General features: G+C 44.9%; 1 protein-coding gene across 6 annotated transcripts in view; it reads left to right on the plus strand.

The window, feature by feature from the left end:
* Egflam (EGF like, fibronectin type III and laminin G domains) overlaps nt 1–20,967 on the plus strand; it is a 175,011-nt gene that overhangs the window by 124,707 nt on the left and 29,337 nt on the right. For all 6 annotated transcript variants that reach the window (XM_021726568.3, XM_078017762.1, XM_078017765.1 and 3 more), the window contains 9 exons: nt 3,266–3,381; nt 4,024–4,333; nt 4,938–5,038; nt 6,123–6,223; nt 8,120–8,264; nt 11,681–11,870; nt 15,293–15,418; nt 16,543–16,786; nt 20,665–20,776. In XM_021726568.3, coding sequence (XP_021582243.2) covers nt 3,266–3,381; nt 4,024–4,333; nt 4,938–5,038; nt 6,123–6,223; nt 8,120–8,264; nt 11,681–11,870; nt 15,293–15,418; nt 16,543–16,786; nt 20,665–20,776 — 1,445 coding nt within the window. The remainder of the gene's footprint in view (nt 1–3,265; nt 3,382–4,023; nt 4,334–4,937; nt 5,039–6,122; nt 6,224–8,119; nt 8,265–11,680; nt 11,871–15,292; nt 15,419–16,542; nt 16,787–20,664; nt 20,777–20,967) is intronic.

A 20,967-nucleotide genomic window follows, 5' to 3' on the forward strand; every position in this document is an offset into this window, starting at 1 on the left:
TCAGATCCTAAGTAGCATAGTATAGTCAACAGAGAAACCAAGGATAAATTTTAACCCTGTTGTTTGCTATCTGTGTGCCTTTACTGAGTGATTTAATCTTTTTCTAAGTTTATATCTCCACATTGTAAATATGTCAGTAACAATACCAATTTAAAAGGATTTTGTGAGGATTCACAGAAACAGTGTATGAAAATCTTCCAGCACACTGAAAATAATCAATGTATGCTAAATTTCAATCCAGGTCTTTTACAACCTGCACAGTGTCTTCTGTGGGCAACTGAGAGTTAAGGAGTCAGACAGACCTTGGCACTGAGGTCGCCTGGGCCAGTTTCAAAGTCTTTGATGTAAAGCAAGTTACTCAGTCTCCCTTAGCTTTAGTTTAGTTATGTACAAGATGGGAAAAATCATATTTACCTTGAAAGATTATTGCAAAATTTAGAAATGTATTATGTTAAGTTCCTAATGTACCTGGTAAGGAGGGAAAGACAGTAGGTTTCAATTAAAAAGATGATGGGGAAAGAATGAGCCAAAAAGAGGAGTTGTTATCATGGAGATCCTCGAATTCTTGACCAAAGACCCTAGAACCTATCTTATAGGTAGTAGGGTGTTTTCTCAGATAGCATACTAGAAGATGAAGATGAAGAGAATCTTGACCTTGATGAAAATCTGTAGGAGAATGTCAGGATTGTGCACAGGGCCAAGAGAACACCCAGGAGATAGAGAGACCAACCTACTGCTGAAAAAAGCCGGTTTCTTTATGTATGTGTTAGATAATTCTTCCACTACCGAGTGGATTCTTTCCTCTGAAATCCAAGAACTCTGAATACATGAGAGACAGAAATGGAGAACCAGGAAGAGAGTGAGGTGTAGAAAATGAGAGAGACCAGGAAAAAGGTAAAAAAGATACCAAGATGAGGAGAGAGAGGAGGAAGCTATTCTCAAGGGGTTTCTTGCTTTTTGTTTAAAGACATCTGGTGCACAGCTGTGCTGCATGCAGGTGGCTGAGACGACACACATCCAGGTATAAATCTGGCATCGAAAAACTTCAATTTTCAGCTGACAGATGGGATATTTTAAATAAAACGGGGAATTACTGGGGAGGGTATGAGAACATCATCTCCCCTGTGTTTTCCCACCTCTACCAAGATGTTCCTGAACAACAAGAACAGCTCACTCCACCCTGGCACCAAATAAATCATCAGCTGACCATGCTTCTGCCTTTTTGTCCAGGAGACACCTGCTTAGCACCATGACCCTTAACATTCTGTCTTTTCCTTAAGTTCCCTTTTCAATCTGCTTGCTGTTTTGCTTAGAAATGTGCTATTCTGAAAGTCCCCTAAATTTTTAACTCCTGATGTAATGATATTTGGAGTTGAGGTCTCTGGGAAGTGATTTGGCTGAGGAGGAGGCCCTCGTGAATGGGATTAGTGCCCTCATGCAAGAGGCCTGGGGACTCTTGTTTTGCTCTTTTGCCATGTGAGAACTGTCCCTCAGACACTGGATCTGCTGATGCCTTGATCTTGGGCTTTCCAGCCTCCAAAACTGTGAGAAGTAAATACTGGTTATATATACACCACTCAGCTTAGGTGTTTTTGTTTTAGAGCCCAAACATATTAAGACAAGGAGAGTGATTTTATTTTTGTGGAATGCTTTATTAAGTTCAGTTGTTTTAAATGTCATATTTCCTTTTTTTATAAAATCACCATTTTTTCCAGTCATATCAGCACTAGACCTCTCTAACAGCTAATAGGCATCAGCAACCTGCCATAGTCAATCTCTCTTGCCAAAGTTTTGACTCTCCCAGAGGCTGCTACCTGGCATGCTCAGTTCACATTTGGGGTTTGGGTGAGCCTCCTGCTCACCCAAACCCCAAATGGAGGATCTCTGCTGCAGTATTGGAAAGGCCTTTACCCCTAGTGGAGAGCTGCCTGTGTGCTGCCCAACTCCAGAGCTTGGTGGATCAGTGCATTCCATGAATGACAGCTGAACAAAAACATCATCTGCCCATCCCTTGGGAGACAATAGCTTGTTTTATCTTCTAAGAATCTGTTTGAGCCACCTTCCTGTGCTGAAAGATCCCATTGTCCTGCTAAGAGTCATGGAAGTGGTTGTCTTTCAGGATGCACACAAGACCTCTTTTTTTTTGCTGGATGTGAGAGTATTTATTGTAATTCCCCTTCTTTGTTTTAAAGAACTTTTAATGGAATACTTCAGATAGGAAGGCATGTACATATAGAAGGTGTATATAAAATACCACCAACACTTGTGCATCCAGCGCCTGTCTTAAACAGAGTACTACACAGCACTCCCTGCCACCCCTGCCTATCCCTCCTTGTTCACATCCCTCTTGCAATCTCTGTGGGTTAGTTCTATGATTGTCCTCGCCTTAACCTTTCTTAAGAGTTTAGATTACACACATATGTATCCCCAAATAATACATAAAGTTTTACTTATTGTTGACTTTAGCATATATAGCATCAAATTGGATGTGTTCTTTTGTAACTTGCTTTTTTTTTTTTTTGCATGAAATCATGTAAGATTAAGCCCTGTTGGTGCATTAAATGCCTATTTTTTTTTTACATCCTTTGCTATACAGTACTCCATTCCATAGATAGACTGAAATTCATCCATCTATCCATTCTCTGTTAGTAGACATTTGGGATGTTGTTTTTTTTTTTCTTCTAAATAGCAATTTGGGGGTAATTTTTACTATCACTCTTTTTTTTTTTTTTTTTGGTGGTGCCAGGATTGAACCCAGAGCTTCATGCTTGCTAGGCAAGTGCTCTACCACTGAGCCACATCCCCAGTCGTGCTGTTATAAATTCTGATGCTATGATATTGTGTTGCACATACCTGTAGAGCAGAGAGATGCAAGAATTCTGTAGGTTGTGAAAGTTGTTGTGGGATTGGTGGGTGAAAAGGCATGGACATTTTTTGACTTAACATTAACTATTTCCAAGTGTTTTGCAAAATGGTTGTACCAATTTACACATCTAACATGAGTTCCTGTGGATCCCATTCTTGGTAATATTTTTACTACCCGACTCAAATTTTTGTCAGCTTGTCAATTCAAAACGGCTTTTTTTCTGATATTAATCAGCGTTTCCTGAATTACTTATAAGGGGAAGCATTTTTGCATTCCTCTGTCATTGATGCCTCCTCTATCTACTGCCTTGAATTTCTTGGATCCTGATCTACATAGTCAGGATAGATAATAGTGCAAAGGTGCAGGTTGACACAAGATGTGCTGCTTCTCTTTGTGAAGGCCCTGAGGAAGCAGGAAGTGGCCGTTATGGACCTCGTTATATCACAGACATGGGTGCTGGAGAGGATGATGATGGATTTGAAGACGACCTAGATCTGGACATTTCCTTTGAGGAGGTAACAGTCCTCTCTGCTCTGCAAACCCACAGATTTTAGTTTTCTTGCTGAACAAGGCAATGTAGCCAATGGAGCATGAACATTTTACTTCAAACTTAAATTGACCCATTTGCTTTTAACATATGTTTATTTCTTCTGACTCTAAGGCTCAAGGAGAGCATAGTAATAAAAGGTACTTAAAATCTCCATGTCAAGTTCTCTAAGGCTCAAGGAGAGCATAAATTAGTAGTAGAGAAGATCCAGCCATGCTGAAGTTCTTGAGACAGCGCTGCCTGCTGATCTCACAATCTGGCAAAAACCTAGTTAGATTTCCCACCAATGAAATTTTATAAAATCAGTTATTTTAAGGAAATAATAATTCCTTGACAAATGGTGCATCTTTGTAATAATGTAGTAAGAACAACTCACATAATCTCAGCATTACCACTGATTTTCTGAGTAATAAAAGGTACTTAAAATCTCCATGTCAAGTTCTTCATCCATAAATCAGGGTCAGTGCTTCTGCCCCATCTACATCTCAGGGTTTAGGGAAAGTACTAATAGCGACCATACTTTCAAGAATTCAGCAACCTCCACAGTAAAGCAGTCTAATTACCATGCCCAGTCTTTATGCTGAATTTTTTTTTTCTTCTCTGGTTTTAGGTGAAACCACTTCCTGCTACCAAAGGAGGGAATAAGAAAGTATTGGTGGAAACTTCTCTGTCCGACCCCCAGTCCATTTCCAGACCTGCCCCCACTACCTCAGCATCTTTCCCCACAACTACCGTGGCTCTCCAGCCCACTCCAGCAGAAGGGAAGGGGAAGAAGGGCGAAGCCATGATGTTGAGGCTCTTCGAGAAGTTTTGTGATGAGATCCTCTGCCCTGCTGACAGCTTTTGTGTCAATGACTACACCTGGGGGGGCTCACGATGCCTTTGCAACCTGGGCAAAGGTGGCGAGAGCTGCTCAGATGGTAGGTGCTCTGGGGGAAAATGTGGCAGTGGTTGGGCCCCATGGAGAGCCAGATGTGAGCACTGTGATCCAAACATGTCTCCTTCTATTCCATTTGTAGGACAGGCCCTTTGCTCCTCAGATTGGTCATTCAATTAGCTGAGCAAGGCAAATCGTGAAGCAACTTCCACTGCTTCTAATCGTAGAGTCCAGCTCCTGTGTGTCAGATGGGTAGTCCTTTAGGAACAGACACCATTAAGTCATCTCAGTAGCACTTTGGAGAGGTGGGCTCTAGAATTGGCTCATCTCTACCAAGAAGCTGCTTTTCCAGAAAAACACGGGCATGAGGGTGACAAGGACCATAGTTGAGCCAATTTACATTACACAAGTGTGTATCTGGAAAGTGACTGGCAGTGGTCTGAAAGCCTTCCATTTCTTTTTAGGGAAGCAAACACCAATCCCCCAAATCCAATAACTTCCCAACACTTTCAAAGTTCCAAGTCGCTAAGTTGAACAGATCAGCAAAGGCGTCCACTTGATGGTAGCCAGGCAGGGGTGTATATTGATTTTTTCTTTTGAAGAAATGAGGCAACACCATCCTTTCATGCTGTCTTTTTGCTTTTCAGATATTCTTATTCAGTATCCTCAGTTCTTTGGCCACTCCTATGTAACCTTTGAGCCTCTGAAGAACTCCTATCAGGCATTTCAGATTACTCTTGAATTTAGGGTAAGGGGCGTGAGTCATCTGCTGCATGCTATTTGGCGCCTTAGAGCATCAAAAGGGAGATGGGGAACAGGCTGGGGAAGCAGGGGGAGGCATCCAAGATCAACCTGACACAGAGCCCATCCTCTAACCAGATATAATAGGAGCAATGGGCGCATTCGGGACAGTTACAGCCCGAAGCCAAAGTGGGGTAAGGGAGTGGGGGTAGTGTGTTACTGAACCACCGATCAAGACAGGCACGAAGGTTTCCAGAGAGGGTGCTGGGGTCCCAGCATAGCTGTCCATAGCCATGTCTCCTCCCAGCCAGGACTTCAGAAGTAACACTGCATGCTGTATTCCCAAATCCTTCTTAAAGGGAACCCCAGTGTCTGTCTTCATTGCAATGGCTGACACTGAACCTACAGAAAACTGTACTACCACCAGCCCCTCCCACAGCACATCTGGAGAACCCGGTAGAGGCTCTCTGGTCTGAATCAGCTGCAGATCAGAACTCAGTTCAGCTTAAGTGATTCTTTTTACTACCTTTGAAGAAGCAAAGAGGTTTGAAGATCTGGAACAAGCCCCCCTTGAAGTACCTGTCACAGTATCCTCATCTAAGACCACCAGCAGGCCAATCAGATGAATTTATTTTTTTTCCCCATCCTGGTCTCCCGGTAGTAAAAACCAAATGTGCATGTCTCCCAGGAAGGAATGAAGACTAGTCAAAAGAGTAAAGAAAAAAGTAGAATGCTCTTTGGTGTCAGAAACTGGTGAGCGCTAGTGGTGTGCTCACATGTGTGCACATGCGCACATGTCGTCTGGAGGTTCCGCAGACGGGTCCGCAGAGCCAAGGCAAGAGCCGGTGGGGGGCGGTGGGGACCTTCCTCTCATCTCCCTGCCATTTCTACACACTGCTTACATCACTACCCCCTTTTTAACAATATGCACTGGGCCTGGGAGTGAATCGGAGCCCTCATGCTGGGCACCTTGTAGACAGGGTACCCGCAGGCAGAATGCTCAGCTTGCGTATTCCTGAGTGCGTCCAGATGGCGCCCCCTGGAGGAGGAGGCCGTCACTGCTCATGTGGCTTTTCTTTGTGTAACAACAGGCGGAGGCAGAGGACGGCTTGCTGCTCTACTGCGGGGAGAACGAATATGGAAGGGGCGACTTCATGTCCCTGGCTATCATCCGACGCTCCCTGCAGTTCAGGTAACTCTTGCCCAAATCCCTACCAGTTTTTAAAAATTCTCCTTACATTATATGACAAGTTTATAGAGGAAGTAAAACATAGAAAGGATGGACTCGTGTAGAAGAGGAGTGCCCACCGGTTTCCCCAACACCGAGCGTCAGGACTTCAGGGTGCCTTTCAAAACCTGGGGTTTGGAACCTGCCGCCCCATTCACCCAGCAGCAGACAGCTCTGGTGCACCCAGCTCTGATGCAGCAGGAAGCCGGAGGTCAGCCCTTCTGTGCTGCGGCTCCAGTGGACCTGATGGGAAGAAGGCTGCGAGCTCCTTCTGGTACCCTTGAGGCAAACAGGGTTGATGGCCACAGAGAGCAGAGGGGAGCCCACAGCCTCCAGAGGGTTCACAGAGGCTCAAGCCACGTCCTTTTTCCCTCAGGGCTGTGGTGAACCCAGTGGGTTGCCTCCTCTGCCCTGGTCATTCCTCCCAGCACATTTTTAGAAGCCACCCCTAGTACATGGGTGGCCTTCCCAGGACAGTTTCAGGGAGGAGTGAGGGGTATACCCAGTACCTATTTGTGAGCGGCCAGGGGGCTTCTGCCTTGTCATTCTCCGTGGTGCTTGGCTGAGGTCCCAATGGCTCTGTTTCCCTGCTGCCTCACCTGCAGCGCCTGTAGCACCTCTCTGAGCCTGCATCCCTCCAGGACCTCAGTGGACGGAGTGAGTTCACCTGTACAGGTGCCTGGAGCAGTTCCCCCATCCCACAACCCCATCTCCTCAGCAGGCACTTGAGATGCATCAGAGGTTATGGTCTCTTTATATTATTTCAGCATAAAAAGTAATTTTCATGTAGAGAAACTTTTAAGCATCCCAGTTGAACTAGAAAATGGACCTTCGTTCTTTGCGAAGTGATTTCATTTCTGGAAGTTTTATGGCAGCTGCCAGGATGGGGCAGTGGTTCTAACCTCATGGGGCTCTAGCACCTGGAGGTTGCGGGAGATGCACAATAGCTCTGGCGGTTCCTGGCTGGTAGCAGCTCTTAAGCTCTGCCGGGCACGCTGAGTGATTCTGACATCCCCCCCTATGAAGCCTGTGGACACCATTCCATTCCACTGAGGTTATGAGAAAAATGGGAGGATAGGAAAATAGGGCTGCGGACTGTGCACATACTCATAAGGACAATGCCCATCACACCTTTTCCCTGGGAAGCACTCTCAGGATCCATCTGCAAGTGGCATGGTGGCTGTTTAGAAGTTAAATAGAGAGGACCAAAGTTCTGCCTCTCAGGCATAGTGATGATGGGACAGCCCTGGACCCTCGGGAGGTTGGGAAAAGAAAAGAATGCAGCCACCTAAGCATGCTCCTCCTCTGCCCCACACCTGGCCCCAGAGCTGGAGGCTCCTATAGAAACCTCACCTGTATGTGGGTACAGCTGCCCACAGATGGCAGGGCTGGCCGGCTTGCCAAAATGAGTGTGAAGACTTGGATTTTTATGTTTTATTAATATCACTCTGCCTGTCATTTGAGAGGTGGAGAAAGTCCACAGAGAAATGTCTGGAAGCAGAGTGGCTCACATTCTAATTCTATGCACCCCAAACCCACTTTCCACATCTGGCAGTATCTGAAAAAGAGAAGGGAGGGCTTTGGCTGCCTGTCATTTTCTGAGCTGCAGAGATGATCCAGCGAAGAAGACACTATGTCCAAAGGCTCCGTGGACAGGTTAAGGAGAAATAGATGGAGCCTCCAGGGAAGAGGCATCTTGCTCATCCAGGCTCAGGTTTACACGGCTGCTGGTATCTGTAGGCACAGCTCTGAACAGATCCACTCTGGAAGGAGCTGAAGTCCTGGAAGGTATGTCCACAGAGTCTGGAAACACAGTGAGCCAATTGTTCAAAGAATCTTCCTTCCCTTTTCTCCTAACAGGTTTAATTGTGGAACAGGGGTCGCTATCATTGTAAGTGAGACTAAAATCAAACTGGGGGCCTGGCACACAGTGGTTCTCTACAGAGATGGGCTGAATGGGCTGCTGCAGCTGAACAATGGCACCCCCATGACAGGCCAGTCCCAGGTAAGGCTCACACCCTGCCGGCCCACTGACACTCACCCTTGGCTTCCGGAGAGGGGCTCCCTGCAGAGAGGTGAGGCAGGGTCAGTCAGCAGGATGCAAAGGGACCCACACCACCAGGGCTTTGCCAAGCTCCTGCTCTGCTCCAGGTGAGCTTTCAGGCCACACGCACTGCAGGGAGACTTGAAGAGGCATCATTGCTGCTGGGTGCTGTGTGCCCAGGAACGTGTTCTGCATCCACAAGGACATCACAGGGACATGAAGGCCAAGGAAAGCCCCTGTTGGAAGAACAGTCCCTCATCAATGTTAGACTCAAAGCTTCCTTTTGAGGCAGGAGGGTCAGAGTCGTGTGGCTTTAGAAAATAGCTGGAAAGATTCCTTTGGTTCAAGATGCAGGAATAATGAATTCACCACCTTTGTGGAGGTCGTCATTGTGGGAAGTGGGGAGATAATTTAACTGTTGGGTTACTCAGCAAATCACCTAGGAATTCATGTATTTGTTATGCTCTGAGTAATTTGAAGACTGTGTTTAGGGTAAAGAGCTCAGGTTAGCAACCTGCCAAGACATGGAACCTGTAATTATAAACAGGCAGGTATCTGTGTTCTCTTAGGGCAAATGGAGCAAGGAAACCATTGTGTATATGTCTAAGCTTCCTCCCCTCCTGGGCTCTCCACTGCTCTGTCCTGGCAAGGTATGTCATATAAAGGGTCATGTCTTCATGATTCTAAAGGCAAAAAAAAAAAAAAAGTCATAAATTTGGACCCAAAGTTTCCAAAGGAACAAAAATCCAAATGTAATGAATGTGAGTAGAGGGACACCATTTATACCCATATTCCTGGAGAATAAAAGGGCAGGCAGGGACTGGGGCTGTGGCTCAGTGGTAGAGTACCTACCTTGCACATGTGAGGTACTGGGTTCAATCCTCAGCACCATATAAAAAATAAATAAAGATATTGTGTTAAAAAAAAGGACAGATAAATGAACCACAAAGTCACATCAATGCCAGGACAATAAGACAAACTTGATAAATGAAATTTGATAGAACTAAAAAGACTTCAAACTTGGACACAAAATACAAACAAGAAGACAGGATGTTAAAATACATGTAATGCATGTAAAAATCTTTAATAGTTTAAAGCAAGGAAATTCAGTGATGATGAAAAAACAGAGCAGTAAAAACAAGATAAGGAAAGTATAGGCTGCATTAATAGAGGCATAGAACGTAGAGAAAAGGTGGTAACAGTCTTTTTCTGTTCTAGTGACTATATAATAGTTTACAGTGACTGTAATGGTGACTCTAATCCTCTAAAAGGATTACATTTGTTTCTGTAATGACATTGTAAGAGAGCCACAGAAAAATAGGAGCACATTCAAGGGCCAGTCACCCACATAGGAAGATGACTTAAAATCCTTTTAATGGTTGATGGAAGGAGTATTTGTTTAGATATGAGAAGATGAGGGCATGTTGCTTTTCATTGCAGAATGAAAAAAAAGAGTCTTGGGGAAGGAGGTTTTATTCAGTTGACCCCTAAGCCTGAAACGGAATGGGAAATGCCTTGGGGAGACCATTTTTAACTTCACCTAATCATACAAAGGTGTATGATATGAACTGTCTCAGGGGATGTTTTCCTGCCCTTGGGGGGACAGGTATTCAAAAAGCAAGTTATCCAAACCTTTGATAGAGATATACAAGGAATCCAATGACTAATGTGAGTTCAGATGATTTACGTTTTCACATTTTTTCCAGTCTCCTAAAACTACAATTTTAATAAATATAAGAATTTATTGCAAAACATCAGGTAGTTTTTTGTGGGCACTCAGGGCAAAGTTTGCCTCTACCCTACTGGGACTTGCTGAGCAAGTCCATAAGCAGGACCACAGATGTGGAATATTTAATAAACTGTCTGGGGAGACAGCAATTCTATTTTAAGTTTGCTTCCCTAGAAGCAAGCTTGAGATGAGGAATCCCATACAAGTAATATATTAAGAAAATGCTCCTCAGGGAGAGTGGTAAGGGAGAAGAGAAGATGAACAGGGAAGAGGAAGAAGTCAGCAAGAGCCAGATCTCAGACACAGTTCTTCAGTGTGTGGCTCCGACCTGGTCCCCCAGTGGAGCTCTGGAGTATAGACTATAGCTCAGAGCTGTCTCAAACTGTCAAGGGCGGTTTTGGGGTAATGCAAACTCCAGATCACTTCCATTTCTGCAGGCAAAGCAGTCTCCAGGGACCCAAAATTAACCTCATGAGGGGTAAAGGCTTAAAGCAGCTGGCTGAGAGACATTATGAAGGGCTCCTCCAAGGAGATACCCACCCCTCTGATGCACTTAATGCTCTAGAAAGAGAATGAGCTGTCAGTTCACCTGCTTCCATCCTGGATCAGGGGATAAGACCCAAAGGGTAAGGATGGGATCAGGAAGAAGAGAACTCTGAAGATCTTGATAAGAGAAGCCAAGAAAGTGTTTAATTCATCTAATGAAAGCACTGTGTCCAGCAGCTGGCAAACAACTTAATTAATCCTCCAACCCCACTGCAACTACTATCCTGCTCAGTCCCCTATTAACAGATGATTCTTATCTGTGCATTACAAAAGAGAAAAACAATGATTACATTTTTACTTGCTGGAAACAGAGTTAAAAGGATTCAGATTCGTGTGTTTATTAAGTTGTGGCCGCCAGTGCCTTTCCCCAGATCCTGTGTTTATCCTTTCATTCAAATGAAGGAGATATTTCTTTCCTAACAAAAACAAAGAACACGGTATCTTAATTTTCTCCTACTAATGTTCAGCTCTATATTTTGTAACCTCCAAACCTGCTGCTATCTGGATTGCCGTTCAGTCTAAGATTGGAAATTTCCCTGCCTCGCTGTAATGACATTTTTTTAAAAACAAGTTGCATCCATAGGCCCACTGAAAAATATCTTGCAACACAATCTGTTTGGCAATTACTCCCCTGTGGTGTTTCCTGCTGCACATAGTATAAAGGCGGTTTGGTGAGTGAAAGGGTAGGTATTGGCCCACATATACCCAAAATTAGTATGGCCACCTTTAGGGGACAGTGTAGCCCTATGACCCGTCCAAGGTACACAGTAAACTGGTGTCAGGATTGGAAAGAGAAAGGTTGTTTTTGGATGCCTGGCATGGTCCAGGGCCTGCTGGGTGGGTCTGGGCTCTGACCTCCCTTCCCTTCCTTTCTGGGCATCCCAACGTCCTCCCTGCAGGAAGCACAGCCCCCTGGGAGCTCCCTGAGTTTCACATGGAAACTGTGGGTTTCATTTCCCAGTAGGGCCATGTCTTAAAGACAAATGCTTGTGAAGGAGAACCCTGGGACCGTGACCTGCATCTTAACAGCCTTCTTTACCAAATTCTGCTGTGTTTTGGCTTTTGAGTCTGTTTGGTGAGATCGTTCTTATTTTTCTTAAAGGGTCAGTACAGTAAAATTACCTTCCGGACACCTCTCTATCTTGGTGGGGCTCCCAGCGCTTACTGGTTGGTCAGAGCAACGGGAACAAACCGAGGCTTTCAAGGCTGTGTGCAGTCGCTTTCGGTTAATGGGAAGAGAACGGATATGAGGCCTTGGCCGCTGGGAAAAGCCCTTAGTGGAGCTGATGTGGGTAAGTGATTGCCCAGTGGGTTGGGAGGGTGTGTGGGGTTACCTTTCTGGTTTGGGCCAGGAAGGTGAGCAGCCAGAAGGGCTGCAGGACTTCAGGGGGGAGGACGGCGAGTGCTGGTGCCCTGTGAACATGTTGACCTTGACTCTGAGCATAGGGTATCAGTAGGGTGAAGCAAACCCTGTGACGTACCCTGCTGCCATCTTAACCTCTGCTTGAAATGCAGTGTGGGCGCACTGGGCAGAGCAAACCCATCAGCCTTCTCGCCCCAACTTTCCCTGTCCAGGGTAAAAAGCCAACACAATCGTATAAGTAGAGATTTTCTGTGTCCTCTGTTCTACAGGAAGAAGGTCAGATTCTCATTTTTGACCACCATGCCACACATTTTCTGTCTTGGTTCCCAAGGCTGCAGTAACACAGTGTCACAGATCGCATGGCCTAAATATCAGCAGTTCGTTTTCTCCTGTTCTGGAGGCTGGAAGTCCAAGGTCAAGGTGCAGGCAGGCTCTACTTCCCCTGGGGCTCTTTGTTGAGCTATCGGCTGGCTGGCTGCTCTCTCCAAGAGCCTCACGTGGTCTTCCTCTGTGTGTGTGCCCCTGGGTCCCTGCATCCAAATTTCCTCTTCTTCTAAGGACAATAGTCAGATTGGACCTGAGCCCCCCTCCCAAGATCTCATGTAATATTAATTACCTCCTGAAAGGCCTTATTTCCAAGTGCAGCCACATTGGGAATGAGGGTGTCAACCTATGAACTTTGAGGAAGATACCACACAGCGCTTATTGGTGACAGCCGAGAGTCCCACTCTGGCTCATCAACTCTTACTCATTCTTTCACTCAATAAATACTTATTTGAACACATGTTTAGTGCTCGTCTCAATGCTGAGTGCTAGAGATGAAGTGATGAACGAGACAGACAGGTCCCAGCTGGGCTGTCATGCAGCTGCCATGAGGAGAGACCTTGTCAATCAAATAATCCCACGAATCAAAGTGAAATGACAATTGGGGGAAGTGTTACAAAAGAGAAGTGATAGTGCAATAATCGTGTGTAACAGGGAGATTTTTAGGGACTGGGTAGAGAGAGGGTCTCTAGTGAGTGAAACGACTACATGATTTCAAAGTAGCCACCAGCAGATGTATTTTGAGATATTTGCAACAAATGCAATGTAACGATACCTGGGAGATCACTAAACTGGCAATGAACTTGGAGTTCATCCCCGAATTAAGAGTTCAAGGAAGGGCTGGGCAGGGAGCTCAGTGGTAGAGAATGTGCTTAGCATGCACAGCCCAACTTAATCTCCAGCACCAAAAAAATGGGAGTTAAAAGAATTTAAAGTAATGGTTGAGAGAGACACTCAATTCCGGTCAGAATAATGAGGAAGTAATATTTCCCCCATCTAAGTTCACAGATGCCCTGCACCATTAGCCTCTCTGCTTATTCTACTTAGTCAGATCTGTCTTCTCCTACTTTAACAAGTGCCACAGTGACCCTGGACTGGGAACCCAGGGAACCTGTCTCCTTTCTTTGACTCTGGACTCCCACAGCAGACATTCCCACAGTCTTCTTGTGCTTAAAATGGAGCCCAAGCAAACTCCTCTTCTGCTTCCTCACTTCATAGCCCCCATCTCCTCACTCTTGGCACGGTTATTCTTGTCTCCAAGCTTTACACACCTTGAGATACTGCTGAAGTCTCCTTCCTCTTTCAGTTTCTAGAATGAATTGGTTCTTTGGGGGTATTTCCTCTGCTCTCTCCCTGTTCTATCCTCGCTTACCTCCCCATGGGATTTCTTTCCTCCCCCCTCCCCCGCCCCTCATCAGTCACCTTGACCTTGCATGCCATTGCCGGCATGATCTTTCATGATCTTGCTGAAACTCTGCTTTCATCAAGTAAACACCCTGAGATGGCTGGTTTTCACATGCAATAATGTCAAGTAATTTCTTCCATGTATCTCTGAAAGGATCTGAGGACACCACTTTTCCTCTGGAAATAGGCCTCCTCTGAGAAAGAGTTGCAGCAACTCCACAGAAATAGGTGATGCACAGGGACCTGTGAGAGTTTGGCTCCTTACGACCAACACTGGTGTCTCTGTGGAGACCAAATGCTGGGTGCCATGTTCTCAGGTTTGTGGCTGAAGAGAGGCCACAGTCACTTCTACCAGAATTCCCAGTGTCCAACCGCTAGAATTCACAGAGTCCAGCCCAGCCCAGCCTGGGTGGTGCTCCCTCTAAAGGACTTTAACTAAATCCTGTTAGCAGCCTCTGAAGCCAGTCTCCTCTCCTGGGTACATGCTAAGAGCACCACCCTGCTCCCAGTGAGTCTATAAAAAGACAAAACTGGACCAATGAAAGCAGGCGGCTGATCAGGAAAACTCCGTGACCCTTGTCCTCCTGAGATGACACAATCAGGACATGGAGGGCCCCTTGTCTCACAGAGGGGCAGCTTCCAGCCCACACAGGTGCCATGTTGGAGACCGGGGAGGGCAAGCGCCACAGCTGGACTCCTCAGGCCCAGTCACAAACATTCCCCTCTGCTTCAACCCGGCAGCAGGTGCTTTGCTCTACCCTATGTAGTTCAGGTTTAACATCATCTCAAATCCATACCACTGGGCCGGGTTGTGGTCCCTGTGTCTAAAGAAAGAATTGGAGGACCAGAGAAGCAGAAGGAAAGCAGCCAGAAAGTGTCCATTTGTTTCCCTTCATCTCATAATCTTGAAAATAACAAAGGAGTCCTCTATGCCTCTCTCTGAGGTGGCCGGTAGGGAGAATGGGCCCATCTGAAGCTGACCCTTCAGCAGTCTTTGCTGCAGGGCACCTTGCTGTCCTTCATGCAGCTGTAACTTTGGAAATAGAAACAGGGATTCCACTCGGCACCGTGGAGCCCTCCCCTCCCCTCCCTGTCCCAGACAGAGAAGTCCACAGCCCAGACAAGTTAATAAGCTTAGGCATGGCTGCTGAACTCCTCCATCGCTTATCCTGCTTGTCTCAACTTTGAACCAACAAGGCAGCCGCACTTAAGCTAATTGGGGTCACACAAATTAGAATGCTTTTAACATAAACACTCTGTGGCCATCAGAGGGATTGAAATCCACTCTTGCGGGAACAACAGAGAGATGGATGAAAGCAGGAAAAATTCAGTCATTCCCATGGGTGGTCCTAAAATTGCCCAATGATTTATTATTTGATTTATTGTGTCCCTCATGTCTTTAAAAGTTCCTGAGGCTCTTTAGAAAGGACAAGTCAAAATCATATAAAAAAGAAGAGAAGCTTCCACTCATGCTGCAAGCCAGTGTGCAGCCGTGCAGGGGTGCAGACCAACAGGAGTGGGGACCAGGGTATAATTTTTCAGGGCCATGAATGTCTGTGTGGTTGCACGGGAGTTGCATGGCTGGCCTGGTGGATTGGCTTTTTCCTTCTCTTCTGCATTTAGGAGAATGCAGCAGTGGAATATGTGATGAGGCCTCCTGCATCAATGGTGGCACCTGCACAGCAAGCAAAGCTGACTCCTACATTTGCCTCTGTCCCCTTGGGTTCAAAGGTCGACACTGTGAAGATGGTGAGAAAGAAGCAAGTTGATGGCAGTTTCTATCTGCATGTTAATTTGCATGGATCTGATCTTTCATCAGTGCACTTTTAGCAAAGCCCCATTTATTTCTATGGGATCAAGATTACTTTGTTGGGAGGGATGAAAGTAGATCAGAGTGCCAGAGTTCCAAACCAACCAAAGATACATTCACTTTGAGATGGTAAGCTTGGGTGGGCTCCTCATACCTTTTAGAAAGCCTGCATTTGTGTGGTTTGTACCACACTGAATTAAAAGTATTTAAAGCTTATGCTTTTTTTAAACATCTGACAGTTTCAGAGAAAAGTTTGGGAAGGCATACACAGAAATTAATGATGCGATGAGACAAAAGTGCTCTTATTTTTTCTTCTTTTTATGGTTCCACTGAGTTATTCCACCTTGTAATATTGTGTGTAATAAATCTGTGTCTATATATTTCTGTACACACACATATCTATACATGTAACACAGGCATGCAAACACAGGTGCATAGTGGCACATGAAAATAACAACTGAAAATCTGAGACTTGGGAAAGCGTACAGGCTTGAGGATGCTTTAATATGTCCAGAATTCCAAGATTAAAACAAGACTAGAGCTAAGATCACTAAAGGAAGTCAGATTCCTCTGTGAGTGATTCAGGTTTGGACCTAAGATATCACACTGGGGGAAAGCTTTTTTTAAAAAAAAAAAAAAAAACATAATCTCAAATCCATACCACTAAAAGGGTATGTGTGGGTCAGAATGTGCCAGAGCTGTTGCACACCATCTCATACTTCAATAGTCATTCTTGCTCAGTCACAAGTCACTGCAGGTCAGTACTGGTGCTGTTGGTTCTGCTCCACACAGTCACTCAGGGACCCAGGTCCCTTCTACCCAGTGGCTCTTCTTGGCTCTGTGAGAAGAGACAGCAGGAAGGCTGGAGGGAAGTGTTAGGGGCCAGACCTGGGATGCCATTTGATATTTTCAACCCCATTCCACTGGTCAGAATCTAGTCACCCTACCTGTCCACCTGTAGGCAGCAGGGAAATGCAGGACAGGTCTGTGCCCAGGAGCAAACTGACGCAGCCCTGGGATTCCTAACACACAGGGATTCCTAACATGGTGCTTGTTCCTTCAGCTTTCACCTTGACCATCCCTCAGTTCAGAGAGTCTCTGAGATCCTTCGCTGCCACGCCCTGGCCCCTGGAGCCCCAGCATTACCTCTCCTTCACTGAGTTTGAGATCATGTTTCGGCCGGACGCAGGGGACGGTGTTCTCCTATACAGTTATGACACAAACAGCAAGGACTTCCTGTCCATCACGATGGCAGGCGGCCACGTGGAGTTCCGTTTTGACTGTGGCTCTGGGACTGGTGTTCTGAGGTGAGATCTGACACTATCTGCAGCCTCCCCCCACCAAAGACCAAATTGCTATCTACCAGCCTGTCCTCCTCCCTACACTGTCTTCCCTACACTGTTCTCTTTGGAAACCTCTCCTGCTTCTTAAAGATGACAGGCTTCCCTCCTGCCTGCAAGTTTCCTTTCCCAAATAATGACCCAACAAGTAACGATTCTCTGCTCCAAACTGTTAAAAATGGGCTTTTCCCCCATGGAAGGTAAACTGCCTCCATTTCCACCTGCTGTCATGCTCTGCCTTCTGCAGGAGCACGGTGAATTGTAACCAATCAGCGCCTGACACAGAACGTCAAGTGGAAGGGCTCAACCAACACATGTTGACTAGTAAAAAATGTATTCACAAATATTTAACCAATTAAAATGTCCTTCATGATTTCATTTTAATTTTTAACTTTCCTCTTGAGCTATTTTTTTTTTTTTTGGTGGTAATCAGATATTTAGCAAGTCTCCTACTTACTGTTCTCTCTATGAAGGAACCTGACAATAAATCATCAACATAGCAAAGAGCAGAAAGTTCCAGAAGGATGTGTGATGGGCGCTTTTTAGCAGCATGGCAGTACATGGGTGCCTCTAAAGTGTTGGCTGATATTTGCAAGATTGTTCTGACTAGGCAACACTTTCCTCCTGTTATCTAATTTGTACTATTAAATTCCGTAGCAGATCGATGGTTCCTGTGCAAGAGGTCAGTATCATTTTGAATCCCTTGGAGCCTGTGCTTTGCAGGTGTTGATGTTTTTCCTACTGGTTTCTGTCTTCCTCTGCTCATTGTGTTTCTTTCATGGTAGTTTTAACCTTCAAGCCCGAGGGCCACTGATCTAATGCAGACATTCTTCTTGTTCCTACATTTGTCTGATTCTTCTCTTTTGAAACTCACTAGGGTGTACTTAATGGCACCCCGCAACAGGTGATCAGTTATTCTGTTGTTGTTGTTTTAAGGGAAATGGCTGGCTGTATTCATATTTCTAGCCTGTCCTTTTTAGAGAGTGTGTGGGTGCGATGTTACCACCATGAACTGCCCTTAACTGCTGATCATTTTTCATAGCTGATGGGAAATGCTCTCTGCATTAAGTTCCAACAATTATTTGAAAAGACGGTTGATTTTTGTCCTTGTGGCTGAATTCCCACACATCGGTGACACCTCCCACCTTGGGGAATGGACAAAACATTTTTGTATCTCTGGTTAAGCAAAAACATCCTATATCTTAGCATAGCTTTGGTGGGTATTTAATTGATTCCATTTACATATGATTATGCAAAACAGCCGGAGCGATTCACTTAGAACTATATGTCAAATTTAGAAAGGAGGACACCTTGATATCACCTTGCACTTTAAATGGCTTCTTCTAGGTAAGGAATGATGAGAAAGACCTTGAGGAGGACAGGACTCATGAGCCTCCTCTAGACAGTCTACCCTGTCTTCCTGCCTCTCTCTGGGGGCAGCTCTAGCCATGGTCCAGAATTTCTCTCTTGCCCAACTCTGTGTCTGTTTTTGGCACGTTGTAAATCTAATGTTTTTTAAATGTAAGTTATTTTCCCACCTGTCAGGAAAGGTGATTGGGAAGAGAACTCTTGAGTATTAGATATTGAAAACGAGGCAAGAGTCTCCAAGAAACAAACTGCTACCTGACCCTGGTCCCCTCCTCTGCCCACTGGGACCTGACAACAGTGATCACGGCTGGTATTTCAGATGCCTCTCTGGAAGCTATTTATTTTGAAAATCATTTCGAAGACTTCCCCCTCCATTAGGAAAATTCAGTGAAGGGCTGAACTGCAGGAAGTTGTAGAATTGGCCAAACCATTTTGCCTTCAGGAAAAGGACAAGGTGGTCAAAATCATGATGAACTTGATTCAAAAATAGAGACAATCGGAATGAGCTCTTGATGGCTTGATCGATACACTGTGTGGAGGGAGGAAGCTTATTGACAGCCACTGACCTCGGCAGGACAAGAACATGACAAGGGTGCTATTAGTTATTACGGAAGTAGACCACTTTAAAGAAGCCTCTTGTTTCTTTATTGCATATTGATTCAACCAAGGTGATTAAATTCTAATTGCTAAGGACAAATCACAAAAGCATTTGCCTGAGCTGAAGAATCAAATGAGGGGGTGGTGACCCTTCAATAATTGTGCCCATCGGTATTCCTTGTGGTTTTCTAAAGATCATCCAGGACCAAAAAATAATTGGGAGGTTCAGTGAGGGCCAGGAACTAGAAATACAAATGCAATAATGATACTCTTTCTGCACACCTCACTTTAAAAAAGAAATGCATAAAACACCTCTAAATATCATTTAAGCTTCAAGCTCTTCCACCCTAATTTAGTAATTGAATTTTAAAGTAATTGTAATCCTTTTCATAACAGCAGAGAACATAGAATCTATTTTCCCTTGTCTTAGTCCACTTTGTGCTGCTATAACAAAATACCTGAGACAGGGTAATTTATAAGGAACAGAGACTTATTTATCACAGTTATGGAGGCTGGAAAATTCAAGGTCAAGGGGCTGCATGCTGGCAGGGGACTTTAACTGTGTCATCCCAAGGCAGAATGTAGATGGGGAAGAGAGTACACATATAAGAGAGGGTGGAAGAGGAAGGGATCTGAATCTATCCTTTTACTAGGAACCCACCTCCACCGTAACTAACTCACTCTAGTGATGTTGGTCTTAATCCACTGGTGAAAGTAGAGTCCTCTTGACCTAATCGCCTCTCAACACTATTAACATTGAGACATTGAGGATAAGTTCCCAGCATATGGACTTGGGGGGACATATTCAAATCATAGCATCTCCCCCAAATTTCATTATGAAAAGTTAAAAAAACGTTTAAAGAGTTGTAAATATCCTTATATATAACACCTGTAGCCTATAATTAATGTTTTGCCACACTTGATTTATCATATCTGTCCATCCATTCCATCCTTGCTTTATATGCATTTCAAAAAATATGGCAGGCATTCATATACCAAGGAATCTGTTTCTTGCACCATACCTATATAATTTTTCTCTTCTTCAAAGATTGTGCACAATTACTATAATATTTGACCTTCATGTCACCTTTCATCCAGGAAGCCACATCTACTGTGCCCACATTTCAGTCTTTTTCAAGGAAGAAATAAAATTATAAAAGCAATTCTCCTCCCATGAAGGCATTCAGTAAATGGTAATCGGTACTGCTTTGTTACTAAGTAGACATTGTTTCCCTTTTGCTGAATGGATTGAGTTTACTAAGGTTTGTATTAGTTTTTTCATAACTAGATTGATGAAAATTATCCATAATATGCTCACTCAGGCTTATTTCCATCCATAGTAGTCAGGATTGTCATCAAAACAGAACCTGTAGGTTAAATATAGATACACAGAAAGAGTTTCATCTGGAAACACTGACTTACATGGTGATGGAAAGTGAAAAGTCCTGTGGTCTGCCATCTATAAACCAGTGGTGTCGTTCTGCCCAAGCCTCCAGTCCAGAGAACCAGGGAAGACCCTGGTGTAAGCCCCAGTTTGAGTCTGAAGGCCCAAGAACCAGGAGGCTAAAGGTCCATGTCTGAAGACCTAAGAACTGAGAGCGCCAATGTCCAAGGCCAGGAGAGGAGGGATGTCCCAGCTTCCTTAGAGAGGAAATTCACCTTTCTTCCCTTTTTTTCTTCTATTCAGGCCCACAGCAGATGGATGATGCCCATCCACATTGGTGGGCCATCTTCTTTACACAGTCTGCCAACTCAAAGGCTAATCTCTTCCCCAAATGCCCTCACAGACTCACCCCAAAATAACATCTTACCAGTTTCCTGGGTATCCCTTCGCTCAGCCAAGTTGACCAATGAAATTAACATACATGTCCCTTCCACAGGAGTGAAGATGCCCTCACCCTGGGCCAATGGCACGAGCTTCGTGTATCTCGCACAGCAAAGAATGGCATCTTACAGGTGGATAAGCAGAAGACGGTAGAGGGAATGGCAGGGGTAAGAACAACCCTTTCTCCCGTCTGAGAGTGAAAACCAGGTTACTGTTTTCTACTGAACACGGTGGAAAAGCAGCACTGTATAGTGTTTAAGCACACAGAGTCCAGTGTCTGGATGGAAATCCCAGCCCTCCTCTGGGCAATTACTTTTTTTTATTCCTTAACTGTAAATGGGCATAATAATAATACAGG

Source organism: Ictidomys tridecemlineatus, chromosome 1 (assembly GCF_052094955.1).
Source record: "Ictidomys tridecemlineatus isolate mIctTri1 chromosome 1, mIctTri1.hap1, whole genome shotgun sequence".
Lineage (NCBI taxonomy): Eukaryota > Metazoa > Chordata > Mammalia > Rodentia > Sciuridae > Ictidomys > Ictidomys tridecemlineatus.